Source organism: Oncorhynchus tshawytscha, linkage group LG10, assembly GCF_018296145.1.
Source record: "Oncorhynchus tshawytscha isolate Ot180627B linkage group LG10, Otsh_v2.0, whole genome shotgun sequence".
NCBI lineage: Eukaryota > Metazoa > Chordata > Actinopteri > Salmoniformes > Salmonidae > Oncorhynchus > Oncorhynchus tshawytscha.
The window spans coordinates 57,336,079-57,359,415 of NC_056438.1; the positions used below are offsets into that span (position 1 = coordinate 57,336,079).

The window sequence follows — 23,337 nt, forward strand, 5'->3', positions numbered from 1 at the left end:
TAGGCCATCATTGTACATAAGAATTTGTTCTTAACTAAAAAATTAAACCCTATGAAACAACAATTGTATCAGTAATTGCATTAGCAATAAATCATGGTGAGGCTCTTTACAATCAAAGTCTCAGGGCACAAGTAAACTCCTCAGATGACCACATCAGAGCACATCACTGGTTCCTCCCCTCTACTTATCCAGGAATTTAGAGGTGGGAGGAGGATTCCAGACCAGCATGGGGACCTTAAGGGATCGAGACTCTCTTGACACCCACCTCAAATATATTCACAACACGGCACAGGAGCCCATCAGAGTGCTGGGCTTGCAACTTGGCTTTACGCTGTGTGCACTGCTGAGCACTCCTGCATACAATACTACTACATACAGCTTATACTCTATCTCTCCTTTTTCATTTCTACTCCGCACTCGCCTGCTGAGAGAAGAGTGAGAACAAAGTGTTTTGGAAAACCTTGGAAAGAGAGGGAGAATGAAAGAGAGAGGGAAGGAGAGAGGGGTAGACTGAAAAGAGAGGGAGAAAAGAGAGGTTGAGGGAAAGAGAGAGAGCAGGACAGAGAGAGCGGGAGAGATAGAGACAGGGAGAGAATGTGTTTGAAGGGCTGTAAGTCTGAGTGTGTTCTTTGCTCGCAAGGGAGTTTCATCGCTTTTACCATCAGATGTTGGGATTAATTTGGTCAAACTCCACCAGCCTGGGAGCCTGACGAGAGACAGTTAAGGTTTGTTTCATTGTTAAGGTCCTTAGTTGTTTTGTTTGTTTTGTGAGGATGAAATGCTACAATTACATAACAGAGATGTGGAGTAGTTATACCCACTGTGTTAATTTCACTGTTTCATTCAAATAATAATTGAACTGAATATTTTATCTTTACAAAGATAAGATAGATAACGAAAAGACAGTAAAGTGTGACAGTAACGAAATAAGAAATAACTGGTACAGTAGCAAACCAAATCTGTCTGTATCACCACCCGAAAACATCCTACTAACATGACTCCAAACTCGATTAAGCCCCCATAGAGTATGCCGACATGGATTAAAAGATTGTTTTTATTGCATTTGAAGTGATAACATGCAGCAAGCAGCCCACTCAGTCGTCTTTTGCTCAGTGATCTGCACTGGATGATATTGATGCAAGTGGTTCAGGTATTCAAATTCCATATAAAGAATTGCACAGAATTCCATATAAAGCTCCATGGTATTGTTTCTGTGTCTAGGTAAACACAAATACATGCAACGGCCTCAGTTTTCTTTCCTTTGACTTGCTGTTTTTATCTTTCCTTTCTAAATCCTGGTGAAGCCCAAGTGCTGCTTTTTGCCTTCACTGTTGGTTTTATCTTTCCTTTCTAAATCCTGGTGAAGGCACCGTGTGCCCAAGTGCTGCTTTTTGCCTTCACTGCTGTTTTTATCTTTCCTTTCTAAATCCTGGTGAAGGCACCGTGTGCCCAAGTGCTGCTTTTTGCCTTCACTGCTGTTTTTATCTTTCCTTTCTAAATCCTGGTGAAGGCACCGTGTGCCCAAGTGCTGCTTTTTGCCTTCACTGCTGTTTTTAACTTTCCTTTCTAAATCCTGGTGAAGGAACCGTGTGCCCAAGTGCTGGTTTTTGCCTTCTGCATTAATAAAATATGAGAGTAGGCTACAATAGAATGTGTGACTCTCCACTTTCTTTAAAATCACTTAAAAACAAAACATGATTTTATTGCAAAGGCCGGGTTTTAGCACAGATATTGCTGACACGTGGTTTGTGCATTTATCTTTTACTTGCCTCAGCTCTACACATACAGTCAGGGCCGGCCCTAGCCTTTTGGGATGCCCTAAGCGAATTTGGCTGGGGGATCCCCCCACTTTTTAGTTGACCCCATCTTTGCGGCGGAGAGAAACAAAATATTGCAGTTTTAAGTTGTGTCCTGCAATTCTACACATCATGCCATGGTGATACAGAACAGTTAGTTTTAAAGCAGATTTTCTGCCATTCTACACATTTGTGATCGGCCTCCTTGATCTGATCTTATGTAAAAACATAATTGTATTTTTTACATTGGATAAATGTAGAGACTCTGAGCTAGTATGGTATATCATACACTGCTGTTGAGGAACACTGGGAAAGTAATTCTGCTTTGAAACTTGTAACTCCCCTTTTGAAAAAATAGCCCTTGATTGTTTTGGGACACTTACTGGAGAGTTCTTCATTGTCTTCGTCGTCATTCAACATAGTTCCCCCTTAGCCCCACCCATCTCTTTAAGGATTCACATGTGAGGCCATGCTCTAAACAGTGAGTATGGAAGTGTACAACCAAAGATCATGACTAAAGGCTGGTTTATATGACTTCCACATGTCTGTATAGAGTGGTTGCAGTGACAACATGGAAATTCTATTGTTGTCCAAAAATCAAACTTCTCATTTTACCTTTTTTTTAACTAGGCAAGTCAGTTAAGAACAAATTCTTATTTTCAATGACAGCCTAGGAACAGTGGGTTGCTCAGGGGTAGAACATCAGCAGCTTGGGATTTGAACTTGCAACCTTTCAGTTATTAGTCCAACACTCTAACCACTAGGCTACCCTGCAGCCCCAGTATAACCACATAAACGACAGGCTGCATGACATCAGCAGACTGGGGGTCCAAAATATCATAACTGGTGAATTTTAACACCAATAAATCCATCTGTTTAGAAAGGAATTTAGTATATGTCAGTCTAGCAAACCAGGCAACTAAATGCAACTTTCTAGATAATGTTTTTGGTTCACTTCTAGCTTGTTGGAAGGTGGAAATGGTTACTTGCATAATGGGGTCTTTTGTTTAGACAATTAACCATAATCTGACCCTTCTTTGGACATTGTGTTAGCAAACCTCCAAACAAGCTTCAATGCCATACAACACTCCTTCCGTGGCCTCCAACTGCTCTTAAACACTAGTAAAACAAAATGCATGCTCCTCAACCGATCGCTGCCCGCACCCGCTTGCCCGACTAGCATCACTACTCTGGATGGGTCTGACTTAGAATATGTGGACAACTATAAATACCTAGGTGTCTGGCTAGACAATAAACTCTCCTTCCAGACTCATATTAAGCAACTCCAATCCAAAATTAAATCTAGAATCGTCTTCCTATTTCGCAAACAAAGCATCCTTCACTCATGCTGCCAAACATACCCTTGTAAAACTGACGATCCTACCGATCCTTGATTTTGGCGATGTCATTCACAAAATAGCCTCCAACACTCTACTCAGCAAACTGGATGCAGTCTATCACAGTGCCATCCGTTTTGTCACCAAAGCCTCATATACTACCCACCACTGCGACCTGTATGCTCTCGTTGGCTGGCCCTCGCTTCATATTCGTCGTCAGACCTACTGTTTCCAGGTCATCCATAAGTCTTTGCTAGATAAAGCTCCACCTTATCTCAGCTCACTGGTCACCATAACAACACCCAACCGTAGCACACACTCCGGGAGGTATATCTCACTGGTCATCCCCAAAGCCAACACCTCCTTTAGCCGCCTTTCCTTCCAGTTCTCTGCTGCCAATGACTGGAACGAATTGCAAAAATCACTGAAGTTGGACTTATATCTCCCTCACTAACTTTAAGCATCAGCTATCTGAGCAGCTCACCAATCACTGCAGCTGTACACAGCCCATCTGTAAATAGCCCATACAACTACCTACCTCATCCCCATATTATTTTTATTTACTTTTTTGTTATTTTTCACACCAGTATTTTCACATCATCATCTGCACATCTATCACTCCAGTGTTAAACTGCTAAATTGTAATTACTTCGCTACTATGGACTATTTGTTGCCTTACCTTCCTAATCTTACTCCATTTGCACACACTGTATATAGATTTTTCTCTTGTTATTCACTGTACTTTTGTTTATCCCATGTGTAACTCTGTGTTGTTGTTCTTTTGTCTCACTGCTTTGCTTTATCTTGGCCAGGTCACAGTTGTAAATGAGAACTTGTTCTCAACTGGCCTACCTGGTTAAATAAAGTTGAAATAATAAATTTTAATTTTTAATCCCAACTACCCTTCATAGCTAGCTAACATTAGGCATGTTAATAGCAATGCAAATGGATCTGAGATACGACTAACATTACTTCACAGATCATACATATAACGTTAGCTAGTGAGCCAGCCAGCCAGCCAGCTAGCATTAGCTAGCTAGCTAACAGTGTGCTTTAACTTGCAATGAAAATGACTTTCTGACATAATTAGAAAGATATAATATCTGAAAATGTAGCTAGCTAGACTCTCTTACCCTTATACATGGACGACCGCTTATCCCTCTCTGTCACGGATGCCATGGTTGCCCTTAGTTTGAAGATGTAATCCAGTTTTATACAACAGCCCTCTGTGTTCTCTTTTCAACTCCCTCCACATTTGCAATCAAACACCCACATTTTTTCCATCTCCTTAGGTATCATACTCTGCTCACACCAGGCATTCCACTGATTTCAAAACTCGGTCCTCCAGAAAGTGGAGAGCCACTTGTGGTTCTTCATGATATCTTTCAAAAAATCCGCTTTAGAAAGGATTACCTACACATAGTAAGCAGCTCATGTTATCGACAGAAGCGAGCTACATGGCAGACCAATCCGAACTCATCTCTCGGCATGTCCAGCTCTTCCATTATCTAAGCCAATCATGGCTAGCAGGAAGGTTCCTGGCTTTTTCCGTGGCTTAACCAACTAGGCTCGTAATTTAACAATTTTATTCATATTTACAGATGGCATACAAGTTTGTTTTTAAGGCACATGAAAGTTCACATGTTCCAGAAGGCATTTCTGCCCAAAAATGCATTGATATAAAAATATGCCTCTCATTTGAAGTAGTGATGCATGGCATATGCCTAGTATCCTAAAACAAGTCACATTTTGTGATGGGGCAGATTTTTCTTTGCAGTTTTAAAACTAATTTCATGCAATTATACTCATTTTGCCATGGGGTGGAGATACATTTTTGCGGTTTAAAATAACATTTCCTGCAATTCGACACATTTTGCTGTGATTATACAATATCTGGGTGAGGGTGACTAACAAAATCAATGGGGGCCCCCTGGAGGTCAGGGCCCCTGTGCATGTGTCCTGCGTGCCCTGTTGGTAAATTGGCCAGGATTACTGCAAAGTTTAGATAGCTGGCAAGACTAATTTACCTATCAATCCAAAAAATTGGCTAATTGAGTGACTATCAGTGACCTACATAACAAGAAGAAAACTGCTGATGCACTACCAAATTTCCAAATTGCACCTTGGGTATTGTAATATGTATTGTAATATTATAACTGGTAAATTGAGACCCTGACTGAGTTCCCTTGGTGGGGGGCCCCTTAGTGGCCACTTACTTTGCCTATTGGCAGGGCTGGCCCTGCATACAGTATGTAATGCAGTAAGTTGACTAACAACATTAAATAAGTTGGTCAACCCATAAAGATAATTGGCCATATTAGTTGAAAACTTCAAATTCCAAATTCAAATTATAAACTGTGATTTAGCATTAAAACTGACGGCAGTGGAGAGCCCAGTGATAAATTGTGTTGATATATTCCAAACCAGAATTCCTAAATTCTTCTACAACTGGGGCAGCAGAGCTGGTTTGACATCATGGGATGATTGATGACATTTGTGTTTGGGAGGATTTGCAAATGTTTCAGGGAGAGTGTGTGGTGTGTGTGAGAGAGAGTGATAATTATGTAGTAACATACAGTACAGATTGTTTAATGGTCCATAAGGGCATCTCAGACCATCCTTTCTTGGGGCTCCCGAGTTACTCTGCGATCTAAGGCAATGCATCTCAGTGCTAGAGGCGTTACTACAGACCTTGGTTCAATTCCAAGCTGTATCAAAACCAGCCGTGATTTGGAGTCCCATAGGGCCCAGTGTTGTCCGGGTTAGGGTTTGGCCGCTGTAGGCTGTCATTGTAAATAAGAATTTGTTCTTAACTGACCTGCCTAGTTAAATAAAGGTTAAATAAAATAAAAAATAAAAAATAAAAATTCTAGCCTCTGGTGATGTTTGTGCCTTTGACCATGACTTTAAAGATATAATAATTCTCTGAGGATAAATCATTACCGTACAGTATACAGGCCAGAGGGTCATATGTATGTGTTGATGTGTTAATGCCAACACTGTTTCTAGGCTTTGCTGGTTCATATTGGGTTCTATTTTATATGAAAAACGGACTCTTATGTAACACAATTTCAATCGAACACAATACCATTTCCTTTGTCTCTGAATATTGATCCAGCAACTAAAGTATTTTATGCTTTGCAATGGTCTACGTCCTTGTATGCCTTGTTCTTCGTTTCTATCTAAAAGTCGTGACACATCTCTCAATATAGAGATGGGGTGCACATGCAAAGAATACAAGTTTGTTCTTGCTTGCTGTGGTCTTTTACATTTGAATTCAATATAGTACAGCCATCACAGAAGTTTCTGCCACTACCTTTCTCAAGGGATGCTTTTGAACATCTCACAACACATCTCTCAACCCAAAGGATACTACTGGTGGATTAGGGATGGCTGTCTTTTAGGGATGTGTATCTAACACTTTCCAGACGATTCGATACTTATATACACAAAACAAAAATATTAACACAACATGCAAAAATGTCAAAGATTTTACTGAGTTACAGTTCATATAAGGAAATCAATCAATTGAAATGAATTCATTAGGCCCAAATCTATGGATTTCACATGACTGGGAATGCATATATGAATCTGTTGGTCACAGATACCTTAAAAAAAGGTAGGGGTGTGGATCGGAAAACCAGTCAGTATCTGGTGTGACGACCATTTGCCTCATGCAGCGCGAAACTGGAACATGCTGCCGTACACGTTGATCCAGAGCATCCCAAACATACTCAATGGGTGACATGTCCCAGTGAGTATGCAGGTCATGAAAGAACTGGGACATTTTCAGCTTCCAGGAATTGTGTTCAGATTCTTGCAACATGGGGCCATGCATTATCATGCTGAAACATGAGGAGATGGCAGGGGATGAATGGCACCACAATGGGCCTCAGGATCTCATCATGGTGTCTCTGTGAATTCAAACTACCATCAATAAATGCAATTGTGTTTGTTGTCCTTAACCTATGCCTGTCCATACCATAACCCCACTGCCAGCATGGGCTTCTCTGTTCACAACTGTGACATCAGCAAGGACAAAGAACATCCTGATGAGCTTCTCTGAGACTGTTTCTGACAGTTTGCGCAGACATTCTTCGGTTGTGCAAACCCACAGTTTCATCAATTGTCTGGGTGGCTGGTCTCAGACGATCCCGAAGGTGAAGAAGTCATATTTGGAGGTCCTGGTTGCGCGTGGTCTACAGTTGTGAGGCCGGTTGGACGTACTGCCAAATTCTCTAAAATTATAATGGAAGCTTATGATAGAGAAATTAACATTCAATTCTCTGGCAACAGCTCTTGTGGATATTCCTGCAGTCAGTACGTCAATTGCACAATCCCTCAACTTGAGACATCTGTGGCATTGAGTTGTGTGACAAAACTGCACATTTTAGAGTGGCATTTTATTGTCCCCACCACAAGGTGCACCTGTGTAATGATCATGCTGTTTAATCAGCTTCTGGATATGGCACTCCTGTCAGGTGGATGGATTATCTTGGCAAAGGAGAAATGCTCACTAACAGGGATGTAAACACATTTGAGCACAACATAGAGAGAAATAATATTTTTGTGCTTATGGAACATTTATGGGATCTTTTATTTCAGCTCACGAGACCAACATTTTTATATTTTTATTCAGGATAGATAGAGTGCATTCGGGAAGTATTCAGGCCGCTTCCATTTTTCCACATTTTTGTTATTCTAAAATGTATAATTTATTTGTATTTTTATCACTATACACACAATATCGCATAATGACAAAGCAAAAACAGGTTTTTAGAAATGTTTGCAAATTTATAAAAATAATAAAAAATGGAAATACCTTATTTACGCAAGTATTCAGACCCTTTGCTATGAGACTCGAAATTGAGCTCAGGTGCATGCTGTTTCCATGAATCATCCTTGAGATGTTTCTTCAACTAGATTGAGTCCACCTGTGGTAAATTCAACTGATTGGACATGATATGTAAGGCACACACCTGACTATATAAGGTCCCACAGATGACAGAGTATGTCAGAGCAAAAACCAAGCTATGAGGTCGAAGGAATTATCCGTAGAGCTCTGAGACAGGATTGTGTGAGGCACAGATCCGAGAAAGGGTATCAAAACAGCATTGAAAGTCCCCAAGAACACAGTGGCCTCCGTCATTCTTAAATGTAAGACGTTCGGAACCACCAAGACTCTTCCTAGAGCTGGCCACCCGGCCAAACTGAGCAATCGGAGAGAAGGGCCTTGGCCAGGGAGGTGATCAAGAATCCGATGTTCACTCTGACAGAGCTCCAGAGTTCCTCTGTGGAGATGGGAGAAACTTCCAGAAGGACAACCATCTCTGTGGCACTCCACCAATCAGGCCTGTATGGTAAAGTGGCCAGACGAAAGCCACTCCTGAGTAAAAGGCACATGAAGTTTGCCAAAAGGCACCTAAAGAACTCTCAGACCATGTGAAACAAGATTCTTTGGTCTGATAAAACCAAGATAGAACTCATTGGGTTGAATGCCAAACGTCACGTCTGGAGGAAACCTGGCATCATCCCTATGGTGAAGCATTCTGGTAGCAGCATCATGCTGTGGGGATGTTTTTCAGTGGCACGGACTGGGAGACTAGTCAGGATCGAGGGAAAGATGAACAGAGCAAAGTACACAGAGATCCTTCACGAAAACCTGCTCCAGAGCACTCAGGACCTCAGACTGGGTTGAAGGTTCACCTTCCAACAGGACAACGACCCTAAGCACACAACCAAGAAAGTGCAGGTGTGGCTTCAGGACAAGTCTCTGAATGTCCTTGAGTGGCCCAGCCAGAGCCTGGACTTGAACCCGATCGAACATCTCTGGAGAAACCTGAAAATAGCTGTACAGCGACAATCTCCATCCAACCTGACAGAGCTTGAGAGGATCTGCAGAGAAGAATGGGAGAAACTATCCAAATATAGGTGTGCCAAGCTTGTAGCGTCATACCTAAGAGGACTCTAGGCTGTAATTGCAACCAAAGACGCTTCAACAAAGTACTGAGTAAAGGGTCTGACTAATTGTGTACATTTGATATTTCAGTTTTAAATTTTTAATACATCTGCAAAAATTTCTGAAAACCTGTTCTTGCTTTGTCATTATGGGGTATTGTATGTAGATTGATGAGGGGGACAAAAACGATGTAATCCATTTTAGAATAAGGCTGTAACGTAACAAAATGTGGTTTGAATACTTTTCGAATGTACTGTACATACAGGAACAATACGATACAGGACCGATAAGTTTCAGTTTGAAATTATTTGGTGCTATTCAGTTTCATTAGAGGAACGCATTGATGTGATTCAATAACATTTGTTGATTAAGATTTATTTCCCATGTGAATCCAAATCTGCTGCTGATGGAGCTCATGAGCTGCGGCTATGAGATGGATCGGCCTGAGTTAAATGTGTGTGTGTGACCTAATGTCTATGGTGTATGTAGTCACCTGAGCTCAGCTAAGGGAGAATAGTGGGCCTCTACCACCCCACTATCAGATCAGGGGTGGCTGTCTGTTAAGTCACATGTTTGTGCAGTAAGGGGGTTGGTTGAGCACTCCTTTGCAGTATTAGTGCCATGCAGGCTCCCACTACACACACACACACACACACACACACACACACACACACACACACACACACACACACACACACACACACACACACACACACACACACACACACACACACACACACACACACACACACACACGTCTGTTCTCATTAGGCCTTCTGCTCTGGAGGCAGAAACTACAGAAGACATCTCACATCAACTGTAAAATAACAGTGATGACTTATGATGACCTACTCATTAAGTCAAACGGTACTTTATAGGACACAACAATATAATTTGTGTCAAAAAGTCATATGGATGCAGGTACTATAATCAACAAGATCATCCAACACGTCATCAGTCAGATGTTGTCATCATTCAGTGACCACTCAATCTCAGAAAGTGGGATATGGAATAGCCGAGTGTGGCACGCTACAAGGACATTTTGTACAATCTTGGGACTTGCCTTCCAGACAGATAAGAACAGCGGGGGTTTAGCCTCCAGAGAATACATGGATGCACAATAACCTGTTAACCAAGGAATATAGCCTACCATCGCGCAATGAAGCAGAGAAACTACTGTAAATTTGTATAAACCCGAAGCTAAAAATAAACAGGTCTGTTGAAGCAGATTTGAAGGGGGGAGGGATAGAAGTAAAGAGGGATGAGGGGTGGGATCAGTGGAAGTTGGCCTACAGCTGTCATTCAGTGCTATGCATACAGACGCTGCACTGTTAACAACTAACATTAGTATAGAAGAGGTGGACTGTTTAAGGAAGTTTTGACTGGTTCAGAATGCCACCATGGCACGTCGATAAGGCAGATGAAACGAAGAGATGAAGCAAGGATCCAAATAGTGGGGTTTATTGCACACATAGACACAGGAGCACTTGGGGAACAGTTGCAGGATAACTTTGAGGTTTACTAGGGAAATACAAGAGGGGGATACAAACACATTTTAACATACAAGCATGACTGACAAGTGCAAAATGGATAACTGAAATGCATCGCAAATGCTGGATTGACAGGAAATGGTACTAATTTGCATGCAGAATATACACTAACTTTAACAAGGATATTGATATGAACATGTATACATATTATTCAATAATGAAAGGTACTCACTTGTCAGTCACTCACAAAATGGAAAGGAAAACATAAGTTGGCCGCCCCATGCATTTACCAACAGGAATAACGAAGACTGGAGGGTGCTAATGAACAGAGTGGAGAGGGTTGAGGTGAGAGGCAAGGGAGGGGCATGGCCAGAGGTTAAGGGTGAGGACATAAGCCTTCACAACAACTAGTGTGTAATGTCTTTGAAGGGGACTACAAAGTATCCCCTTCAAGTCAAAAGGTGACAGGAATTCTAGTTAATTATGCAATATGTAAACTATTCTCTAATCTCCAGTATGCAGTTGTTGTTAGAAATGCAGGAATGTCACATACTTTCTGCAAAGATAATTAGAAAGTCAAAACCCTGACAGAGAACCTGGATCCTTGACATCTAGCTCTGGCACTGCCTCCTCCAGTTTCCTCCAGTCACTTCAAGTAAAATCAATGTTTGGACCAATATCCTGGACACTGGCACAATATATTGTATCTTTCATGCTCCCTTACAGTGATTTTTCTGGACGTGGAGTCTTGTCATTTTTGCTCATCTCCCTTTCCTCTGTGTGTGTGACTTTGTTTGATGTCTGCTCCTGCTCCACTAACTTCACATAGCCTGACTCGCAGAATTAAATGCACGCCAGAGGACCAATTTGCTCATGTTTCATTTTTCCGGAATCATTATCCGTAAAATCCCTCCGGTAAGATACTGTCAAGGTTGACTAGACGAACATAGAAAGTGCATTTTGACCTCAAAATGAGTAGATATAATCGGAGCAGAGTTTGTTAATAATGATGATGAGTTACTGATGTGCCAGTTATAAGATTGGGACTGAATGAAGTACTGCTGTTTATTTCAATGCAGTACTTTGTATGTAACCTCGTCCCCAGGCTATATTGCTACCACATATAGAAAGAGAGACAGGCTCAATTGGCTGGTGGATAAGATTATTTTTCATGTTGTCTTGTAACTACTTTAACTGCATTGTAAAGTAAGCACATGTCTTCCCTCTTTCCACCAGGATACCTAGGTAATGAGGACTAGTTGAGTGAGAAGCCAAACATCCTGGAGACCAATCTACCCATGTCACCACAACATCCTCCTGTCTCTTTCTTCATTGGATCTGCAACCCAGCTGCTATTGTCTCACTGACAGTCTCTCAGTGGAATTCAACAGAGATACTCCACTGCCCAGATTGCCAATGATTACAAGGAACGGTCTGCTGTTGGTCTTTTGGTTTCTCTTGGACAAAGGTTTCCTGGCTCCCCTCCACGCTCCGCCCCAACGCAGGATGGGAAGAGAGCAACACCTGAGGGGTGTGGAAGGACTGGGACTGAGGAGACATGTGGCGTCAGGGGTTCAGAGGGTGAAGAGAGGATGGGTGTGGAACCAGTTCTTTGTACTGGAGGAATATATGGGATCGGAACCACAATATGTTGGAAAGGTAAGGCCACCATCATTTTAAAGCATTCATTCAGACTTATCTATATGAACTTTCCCACAGTAGGTTGGGAAAAAAAGGCAACATAAGTTCAAGGTTAAGGTTCTCTAAGACTAATCCATGTAAACCTCTGTCTTTATTCTTGTGATGACAGTTTGAGGTCAGAAATCAAACTGAGGAGGTTGAAGGCTTGTGCTTCTGTCCGTTAAGACTTAAAGAATATAGGAATGCAAGCAGCACGACACAAATCACATCTAATTGCTTGAGCTGCTTGATCGCTACTGACTGCGATTTTGCAATTTTCTCAGCATCGGCTCTAATTATCCACACACAGAGGAAGTGAAAGGGATTTTTGGGCAGTTCCAAATCAAATTTTAAGAGGCATTAAGAACCATTCTGGAATCTGGCACTTCCAGCTCAAATGAAATAATGGCTTAGATTGACTTGTCAGCTGCTGATGCCAAGGACATCTACCACTGCCTTTCTCAGCACGCACAGTCCCGCTGAATGTGTTTCTGTTGGCTGAGAAAGGAAGGATGGGAAAGACGCATCCACACATTGTCAAACAGATGCTACAATTACTGAGTGATTCACTCCTCACAGTGGGTGCATCCCCCAAATGGAATGTAACCAGTGTCTGAATGTAACCAGTGTCTGTGTTGAGAATGAGGATGGCAGAAGTCGTAACCGACCAGCCCTGAGACCACTGATTCATCTGTTGCTGTTTAATAGGGGACAGTGTGAAGGATCAGGACCTTGATTATCACTGTGAGCTGCATGTTTGGAAAAGGGAACAAAAACCAAATCTGGCTTGAAAACCATCTGACTGCCAGTTCATGAATCCCCCTCCAGCTAGAGAGAGCTGTCTAATGGTTTCTGTTACTCTATTTAGAAAACCCACAGAGGCATATTACAGTATAACATGGTAACTTGCACCTGGAGACTTTCATCAGCCATTGAATTGGTTATTGTTTCTATATCGCCTTTGTAAAGAGATTTAGCAAGACAACGCTATGATTTATAAACAGACACAAATGAGCCTTCACAACTTTGAATTTACCAACAGGTAATGGCCACAGCCTTCCTGGCTAAAACAGGAGATAAAGCATTTTCTACCATTAATCGCACACCTTTGTGTGAGCATTTTGAAGACAGAAAATGACTGCACCACTGATCCACGTTGCCGAAAGCTCCTCTGCTGGGTTTGTTCCCATGTATTATCCAACTGTAGAGGCAGACACAGACAAAGCTGACCAGCTAAGAGTGAAAGACCTACATTTAAACACCAGCTTGCCTTGTGCCCCTGGATCTGACATTCAGCAGGCCTTATGGGGAAAACAGCTACAGTGCCTTGCGAAAGTATTCGGCCCCCTTGAACTTTGCGACCTTTTGCCACATTTCAGGCTTCAAACATAAAGATATAAAACTGTATTTTTTTGTGAAGAATGTGGGACACAATTTTTCTGATATTTCAAACTTTTTTTTATTCAAAATTATTCAGCCCCTTTACTTTCAGTTCAGCAAACCCCTCTCCAGAAGTTCAGTGAGGATCTCTGAGTGATCCAATGTTGACCTAAATGATGATAATGACTAATGATGATAAATACAATCCACCTGTGTGTAATCAAGTCTCCGTATAAATGCACCTGCACTGTGATAGTCTCAGAGGTCCGTTAAAAGCGCAGAGAGCATCATGAAGAACAAGGAACACACCAGGCAGGTCCGAGATACTGTTGTGAAGAAGTTTAAAGCTGGATTTGGATACACAAAGATTTCCCAAGCTTTAAACATCCCAAGGAGCACTGTGCAAGCGATAATATTGAAATGGAAGGAGTATCAGACCACTGCAAATCTACCAAGACCTGGCCGTCCCTCTAAACTTTCAGCTCATACAAGGAGAAGACTGATCAGAGATGCAACCAAGAGGCCCATGATCATTCTGGATGAACTGCAGAGATCTACAGCTGAGGTGGGAGACTCTGTCCATAGGACAACAATCCGTCGTATATTGCACAAATCTGGCCTTTATGGAAGAGTGGCAAGAAGAAAGCCATTTCTTAAAGATATCCATAAAAAGTGTTGTTTAAAGTTTGCCACAAGCCACCTGGGAGACACACCAAACATGTGGAAGAAGGTGCTCTGGTCAGATGAAACCAAAATTGAACTTTTTGGCAACAATGCAAAACGTTATGTTTGGCGTAAAAGCAACACAGCTCATCACCCTGAACACACCATCCCCACTGTCAAACATGGTGGTGGCAGCATCATGGTTTGGGCCTGCTTTTCTTCAGCAGGGACAGGGAAGATGGTTAAAATTGATGGGAAGATGGATGGAGCCAAATACAGGACCATTCTGGAAGAAAACCTGATGGAGTCTGCAAAAGACCTGAGACTGGGACGGAGATTTGTCTTCCAACAAGACAATGATCCAAAACATAAAGCAAAATCTACAATGGAATGGTTCAAAAATAAACATATCCAGGTGTTAGAATGGCCAAGTCAAAGTCCAGACCTGAATCCAATCGAGAATCTGTGGAAAGAACTGAAAACTGCTGTTCACAAATGCTCTCCATCCAACCTCACTGAGCTCGAGCTGTTTTGCAAGGAGGAATGGGAAAAAATTTCAGTCTCTCGATGTGCAAAACTGATAGAGACATACCCCAAGCGACTTACAGCTGTAAGTATTAACTTAAGGGGGCTGAATAATTTTGCACGCCCAATTTTTCAGTTTTTGATTTGTTAAAAAAGTTTGAAATATCCAATAAATGTCGTTCCACTTCATGATTGTGTCCCACTTGTTGTTTATTCTTCAAAAAAAATACAGTTTTATATCTTTATGTTTGAAGCCTGAAATGTGGCAAAAGGTCGCAAAGTTCAAGGGGGCCCAATACTTTCGCAAGGCACTGGATATGCAACTGTACTCTTTACAATTAAAAAGTCTGCTACTGGGCCCCGTACTAAGCAAATGCCATCTGCAAGGAAGACTGAGCTAGTGGGCTTGTCTGGTCTGAGCTAAAACACACTAAGCTTCTCTCTAGTCTAAATCACTGTGTTAAATTGTTTGTGGTACGGATGATCATTTAAGCATTCTTGTTGGGTCTCTCAAGGATAGACACTCCTCAGTTTAAGCTACAACATGTCACTTAAGTTATCATATTATTTTGCATTGCATGTTTGCAGTTACAAAGTAGAAAACCAGTATATGTATAGCCACTAGCCCATGACTATGTATTGCAGAGAAATGCTGCATCAGATAATAAACAGATTATAATTTTCTTCAATCATGAAAAAGGCTCACCTCTCAAACCTTGGTCAAGGATATATCGACCCCTTGCCAAATATTCCTTATTGGTGAATAACCTTTTACAATGAGACGTTATTCACATACAGGGGAACCAGTAAGATAAATTATCAGACAGACCACAGGTTGTATCATAATATATGGATTCAGCTAAATACCAACACTGCTTTGTACTCAGGAAACAAGCGATTCCTCTACATTATAGCACTGGGTGGATACTGTTAAATATTCTATTAATGTTTATTTCCTCACGATTTATTTTAATCCAGACATTGCTCCTGTGGAGGTTTCATTCGATTTTATTCGTGTACCACAAATTCCATTAATATCTGATTCACCTTAAAACTCATTATATCCGAACCCACTGTCAAGAGTAAAATCGTGTTCTGCCTGCTGAATGAGGTACATCAGACGGTGAGGGAATGGACATAAAACAATGTAATGAGTGAACGTGTCTTGAGATTCAGCCCTCTGATTTAATTACATTCAATTCACTGACTTTCTAAATAAACCAATAATCTCATGGATAGAAAGGGTTTTATTGTCCCCTGCATACTGAAACCGAATGGACAACCTGTGTCCCAAATGGCATCCTATTCACTATATAGTGCACTACTTTTGACCAGAACCCTATAGGCCCTGGTCAAAAGTAGTCCACTACATAGGGTAGGGGTCGGCAACAGGCAGAAACAGGCGTGGCCCCCCAAAGGTTTTAGTAAAAAAATCACAAGGAATTGAGAAAAGAAATGTATTTAGGAAAGTATTCCCAATAATAAAGAAATAGACATATGTGATCATGTCTCAATGTAATCAAGGTATGAAATGATTCTTATTTTCAAATACAATCTTTTTTTGTGCTTAGTTGTGGTCAATTTGCAATGTGCAAATTATTATAATTATGGTCCAGCCCCATGACCAAAAATCGTCCCGTGGCTGAATTTAGTTGCCAACCCCTGACATAGGGAATAGATTGGGACTCATCCCATTTTATCGTTATTGTTGTGGCTCATGGATTATCTACTATGTAAAACTTAAGCCTTGCCATCCACCCTAAGTAATAAATCCCTTTATGGGATAACCAAGCCACAGGTCAACTAAAGGATGTCTTCATTGACTCGGGGACTGTGCTCTGCCATTATATGTATCTATCAAGGGCACAACATGTCCTCAGCATTTCCATATGGTCAGTGACGGTTGGAAGGAAGGAATGAGGAGGAGGAAATAGACACAGCTCAGCAACAAAACTCTGTCCCCTTGTCATCCATCAAACAAGCTACAGTATGCACTTATGCTCAAGTCACATAAAGATCTAGGCCAAGTACATGTGTATTCCTACCTTGATTCACTGACAAATACAACATGTTTTCTCTATGCAGCTTCACACTGACCTGGACAGGGGCGACAGCGACGTGAAGTACACTCTATCAGGAGAAGGAGTCGGAACCATCTTCACCATAGACCAGACGACAGGTGACATCCATGCCTTGATGGGTTTGGACCGAGAGGTGAAGTCTTACTACACGTTACGAGCCCAGGCTGTGGACATGAACACAGGCAGGCCTCTGGAGCCTGAGTCTGAATTCATCATAAAAATTCAAGACGTCAATGACAATGAACCCAAGTTCTTGGACGGCCCATACACAGCCTGTGTCCCAGAGATGTCACCAGGGGGTAAGAAAGGCACCTGTAATCTACTTTTTGGCTTATACAAATCCACATGGAGTAAAGCTATGATGACAATTGGACATTAAGCTACACTAGAGTATTTGAAGGGAATCCTGTAGGAATACAGGCCTAGTTCTACTGTCTATGAATTGTACCTTCATAGAATCATATGATTGAGATCTGACTCCAATTGAAATGATAGGCAAAGGTTGTTGTTGCTTGGTTTCATTTCAAGTCATGGCAGTCAGGTGGCATTGGTGTTTTTGTGTTGGAATGTTTCTGCAGTGGAAAGGAATAAAGTCCATTATTTTCTACAAAAAACACACATTGAAAGCAGGTGACATTCATTCACAGTTTATTGTGGTGGACTGGACTCAACAAATGTTGCTAGTCTCAAACAAACCGTGCCATTTTTGTAAACGTTTGCAACGCGCACTGATCACCATGAGCAGTGGTAGAAACCTAAAGATTGCTAACAATTTGGCCTAAAGCCAAACATTTTCAGTCTTTATATGATACATTCCATGTCCATGTTTAAGTGGTACAAAACACTGAATTGATATTAAATCAAAGTTAAAGCAGTTAGTTCTCCTAACTCTTTTGAGCACAGGTGGGATACCATGGATACGGTATCCACATTAAGTCCCAATAAGAGTTGAGTCAGTCTCAGTAGAAGTTGAGTCAGTCTCAGTAAGGATTTGAGTCTTTCCTACTTGCCTATCTTCATTTCCTAAATCCCTTTCCTTATTTCCTTTCCTAGCTTCCTTTCCTCCTTTCCTAAACCCATTCCTTCTTTAATTTACTAGCTCTCTTTTCTCCTTTCCTTTCCTAGATTTGTTTCCCCCCTTTTCTAGCTTCCTTACGTATTTTCCTTTCCTAACTCCTTTCCTCCTATAGGTTCTGCGCCTCTTTTCCTCCTTTCCTAGATTTCTTTCCTAGTATCCATTCCTAGTATAATTACCTAAAAATGTTTCCTTAATTCATTTCCTTGCCTGTATCCATATTTCCTTTCCTAATTTCCTTTCCTAATTTCCTTTCCTATATTCCTTTCCTATTTTCCTTTCCTAGCTCTTTTTCCTCCTTCCTAGAAAAAGGAGCTAGTAAAGGAGGAAAGGAAGCTATGAAAGGATAGGAGGAAGCAGAGCTATAAAATCAAAGGATGGGAGGAAAGGAAGCTAGAACAGGAGGAAAAGAAAAGGAGCAGAGAAACCAAAGGATGAGAGGAAAGTAAGGCAAGGTTTCAAGGAAATTAAACTAGGAAATGAGGAAAGAAAGATAGGAAAAGGCAGAAAGGAAGCTAGGATAGGAGGAAATTACATTTTGTTAATAAAGTAGGAGGAAAGGATTATGCAAAGAGAGTGCACATGTATGTGGTAAGGATTCACCAGCGCCAGTAGATGTTAATAGCATTGGCATTAATGAGAGGCCAGTTTTTTGGTGACAGGACAGTTTTAGTGATAACCAATGGAGTCAGACTGACACATTATCAGTAACCACAGGCAAGGTGGTAGCATGATCATCATATATTTATTACTCTCCTTATGCTCTAAAGAAATGTACGTACATGTAACCTGTGTCACTGTGCTGCTACCGGCTTCTCTTTTGCCACTGTCCCTGTCCCCTTACTGGGCTCAAATAAGTGGTCCTCTGATTGCAAACAAACGTGACCGCCCACCTGATAAACAGACCATGGGTGCATTCAGCAGGATGCAATGTTTTGGTGCGTTCAGATAGAAATATGCTATGTAGAACAAACACCCCTCTCTGACATGTAGAAAAAGGAATCACTTTGTCTCTACTCGTGGCATATCCACAATGTTCAGCAATGTTTGGCTACTGAAAGAGGCTTTATTTAGCATTGGCAGCGCCATTAAGGACTGAAACTATTTTTAAATAATCAACTGGATGGGACTTCCTATGGGTTAAGGAAGGATCCCATGATTCCAGCCAGGTCATCGGGAGGGATCAGCCAATTAATTATACTTGTGATCAAACATTCCATAACTGCAGGTGGCAGTAAATTGCAAACCTTGGCTTTATACCTGTTCAAACAACACACTCCAGGGGGAAGTATGCACTGTTACAGTTTGTTTACCTACTCAGAAGTAATAGAAGAAGAAAATTGACCACTTCAAAATGAAGATGGCCTCAATGGCGCTGTCCGTGCTCTCACAGACGCCATAATGATACAGATGCAATGATGCAATGTCTATGACGCCATGTCCTAAGTCTATGCGGAAATTACTGACAATCGCGCAACTGTGGCCACAAATACTCACCCATGCTCTAGGATGCACACACAGTAGAGCACACATGAGCGGTCAGTGAAGGAACAGGAGGTTGCTGAGGGGAGCACGCCTCTTAATAATGTCCGGAACGGCTCAAATGGAAACCATGTATTTGATATATTTGATACCATGCCACTAATTCCACTCCAGTTATTACCACAAGCCTGTTCTCTCCAATTAAAGTGCCACCAACCTCCTGTGGTGAATGCGCAGAAACACAAACAAAAGAAACAAGGATATGAATATTAAATAAGAAAGCCTCTACCTCGTGCTTCGCACTAAAGACCTAGTCTTTATATTAGTTATGCCTGCTTAATATGCATCATGTACTTTATTCAATAATTTTGTTGGTGACATAACTTCTCCCATCTTTTTGTCTGATAAATACAATTTCGTAAAGTTATCTTAACAATTAGGTTTTAAAACCATCATCTCTTAATTCTCATGAAGTCTAAACTCCATGTAGAGGAAGCTTCAGATTCAGCCTTTATCAAAAAAGTTCAGCCAAATTGTCAATATCTTGCTTTGAATTACATTAGATATCCTATAGCAGGGGTACTATTTGAGAAGGTCCACATACACTTCCTAGTATCAGGTTTGAAGGTAAGAGCCAGATGCAGACAATGTCAAATTAACAACGGTTTAATAATCCAACAGGGGCAGGAAATAGACAGGTCAAGGCAGGCAGAGGTCAGTAAACCAGAGGTTGGGCAACAGTACCGGATGGCAGGCAGGCTCAGGGTCAGGGTAGGCAGAGGTCAATAATCCAGAGGTGGGGCAAAGGTACAGGTTTGGCAGGCAGGCTCAGGGTCAGGGTCTATGGTAGACAGTGTGGTCAGGCAGGCGGGCTCAGAGTCAGGACAAGCAAGGGTCAAAACCAGGAAGGTGAAAAAAAGAGAGACTGGGAAAAGCAGGAGCTGAGACACAAAAATGCTGGTTGATTTGACAAACAAGACGAACTGGCAACAGACAAACAGAGAACACAGGTATAAATACACAGGGGATAATGGAGAATCTGGGCGACACCTGGAGAGGGGTGGAGACAATCACAAAGAGAGGTGAAACAGATCAGGGTGTGATACCTACTGCAGGTGGCAAAGGTCTGGATGCATAAGGTAATTTATTGGCGCAGTAACAAACCCCCACCTCGCAACCCATGCGACCCTAAACTTTTCACACCTCTCTTGTTGTTGGAGAGAAAATGTTGCAGTTTTCAAGCTAATTTCCCGCAATTCTAAACATTTTGCATGTGGCAGAGCATTTTTTCCCCCCGCTGTTTAAAAGCTAAATTCCTGAAATTCTATGCATTCCTACATGTCTTATGTGTGTTTACATGATAGCAGGTTTTTTTTGTAGGGGGGCCTGCGGTCCGTATTGACCCCGTTCATGATCTGGTCCGCGGTCCACCAGTTCAGTATGGAGGTCCTATGGCCTATGTAGGTTACATTGCATGCCAGAATTTGTCAATTATATCATTACATGTTTAATGATTCATTCAAAATAATCATGTACTATTCTTAAGACGTAATGCTCGAAGTGATGAAAATAACACTATTTATTAACAATTTCCTTCCTTTTGTCTCTGTATGATGGACAGGTACTTTTGTTATGCAGGTGACTGCCACAGATGCTGATGACCCCTCCTATGGGAATAGTGCACGGATCGTCTACAGTATCCTACATGGACAGCCTTACTTTTCAGTCGACTCCAAAACTGGTGAGATCACAACATAGTTGAAATCAAGGCACATCCACAATGTCAAATGGAGAGATTTGAAAACCAAAGCGTTAAATGTGTAACAGGCCTTTACAATGGCAAAATGTAAAGCTGTACCACTGCAATATGTGATTATTGTAAATACTTTGAGATTATATTGCAGCTGAAGTTGGACTGAAACTATAGGGGAACACATTGAATCAGGATTACTCGTTGTCGGTGGCAACGACCCTTTACTACCCGAACCATGTGACCCTTTAGTACCCGAACCATGAGACTCACTCCTGATCAAACGCTATTCACACAAGTAGAAGCACTATTAGGTCAGATTAGTATTTGCACAGTGTCAAAGGTCTCCCTTTGTTACACATCTGTGTAGGATGTCATAATTCTCCCAAATGAATGCATGAGTCAAAATCCACCTCTTCTCTCTTCCTTCGACGAACATCAAAGGGGATACAGTCTCTTATAATCACAACTCATCTCTCTTTCTCCACCTCACTACTCTTTACTCTTGCTTGCCTCTCTCTCTCACACACACACACACACACACACACACACACACACACACACACACACACACACACACACACACACACACACACACACTCTCTCACATCTTCTCTGTTGGTTTTTGTGACCTTGAACAGGGGTTATTAGAACTGCGTTGCCTAACATGGACCGTGAAGTGAAGGAGCTTTACCAGGTCCTTATTCAGGCAAAGGATATGGGCGGTCAGCTGGGAGGACTAGCCGGAACCACCACCATCAACATCACTCTCAGCGACGTCAACGACAACCCACCCAGGTTTTCAAAAAGTGTGCCAATTTGCATTTTAATGACTATGGTTTTGTTTGCTATTACCCAATGATTTTAACAATATTGTGGGCACTGAAAAGGAATCTTTCTGCACAAACGGGATCTCATCATATCTCTAGGCAACTAGATGTTACTTTAATAATTAACTAGTGTTAGTGGTAATCAATTATAATTAGGCAATTCATATTTGTATGAGCTGTTTATATATAATCAATGGTTTAGCAACACCAGTGAAGTGATACTTGTATAAATAGGCCTCACATTATTAAAAGAGGGTAAAGTGAGTCTCTGGCCCTTACATAAAACTAGAGACTTGAGACTTGACTCATACAAGAAGCAGCCAATAATAATATTTCATGTCTACATTTGAATCTATTCTTACTGTACGGCAGGTATATTCCACCTCAGGGTCCCAGAGTCTTCGTTAGTGGGCTCAGCAGTGGGGAAGATCAGAGCTCATGACCTGGACTCTGAGAAGAATGCGGAGGTGGAATATTCTATAGTTCCTGGAGATGAAGGACACATGTTTAACATCACCTCCAACGGGCACAGTCAAGAGGGAATCATAGTCCTCAGTGAGGTAGGAATTAACAACCCTTCACCAATCACTTTATTTTACTTGATCCCTTTTACTCTATGTTGAGGAAAGGTCCACAAATGATCTCCATCCCGCTTTGTTTTGGGACAGTTTCTCAAGTAAGAATTGCAGGTCTGTTATGATAGATCATGAGCAAAGCTGTGCTCATTTAGATAATTAAACTAACATACTACTTAGGCCTTGGAATATTAATAGATCATTGCTGCATATATCCTTTTTGTCACACCCTGATCAGTTTCACCTGTCCTCGTTATTGTCTCCACCCCCTCCAGGTGTCGTTTGTTTTCCCAGTGTATTTATCCCTGTGTTTCCTGTCTCTCTGTGCCAGTTCGTCTTGTATGTTTCCAAGTCAACCAGTGGTTTTCCCGTTCTCCTGCTTTTTGCATTCGCCTTCTTCCAGTCCTCCCGGTTTTGACCCTTGCCTGTTTCTGGACTTTGTACCCACGTGCCTGACCATTCTGCCTGCCTTGACCACGAGCCTGCCTGTCACTCTGTACCTCCTGGACTCTGATCTGGTTTTGACCTTTTTTCCTGTCCACGACCATTCTCTTGCCTACCCCTTTGGGTTAATAAACACTGTAAGACTCCAACCTGCCTCCTGTGTCTGCATTTGGGTCTCGCCTTGTGCCTTGATACAACTACAAACCATCCTCAGAACCTAACCATGAGGAAATATGGAGAAATTGATGATCCCTATTTTCTGGCAGTCTA

General features: G+C 41.7%; 1 protein-coding gene across 1 annotated transcript in view; it reads left to right on the forward strand.

The window, feature by feature from the left end:
* Window positions 1-270: 270 nt before the first annotated feature.
* The window catches only part of cdh12a (cadherin 12, type 2a (N-cadherin 2)), a 36,528-nt gene continuing 13,461 nt past the window's right edge, over window positions 271-23,337 (forward strand). The window contains exons 1-6 of the mRNA XM_042328787.1: window positions 271-725; window positions 11,819-12,241; window positions 16,916-17,210; window positions 21,090-21,209; window positions 21,860-22,027; window positions 22,421-22,608. Coding sequence (XP_042184721.1) covers window positions 11,999-12,241; window positions 16,916-17,210; window positions 21,090-21,209; window positions 21,860-22,027; window positions 22,421-22,608 — 1,014 coding nt within the window. The 5' untranslated portion in view covers window positions 271-725; window positions 11,819-11,998. The remainder of the gene's footprint in view (window positions 726-11,818; window positions 12,242-16,915; window positions 17,211-21,089; window positions 21,210-21,859; window positions 22,028-22,420; window positions 22,609-23,337) is intronic.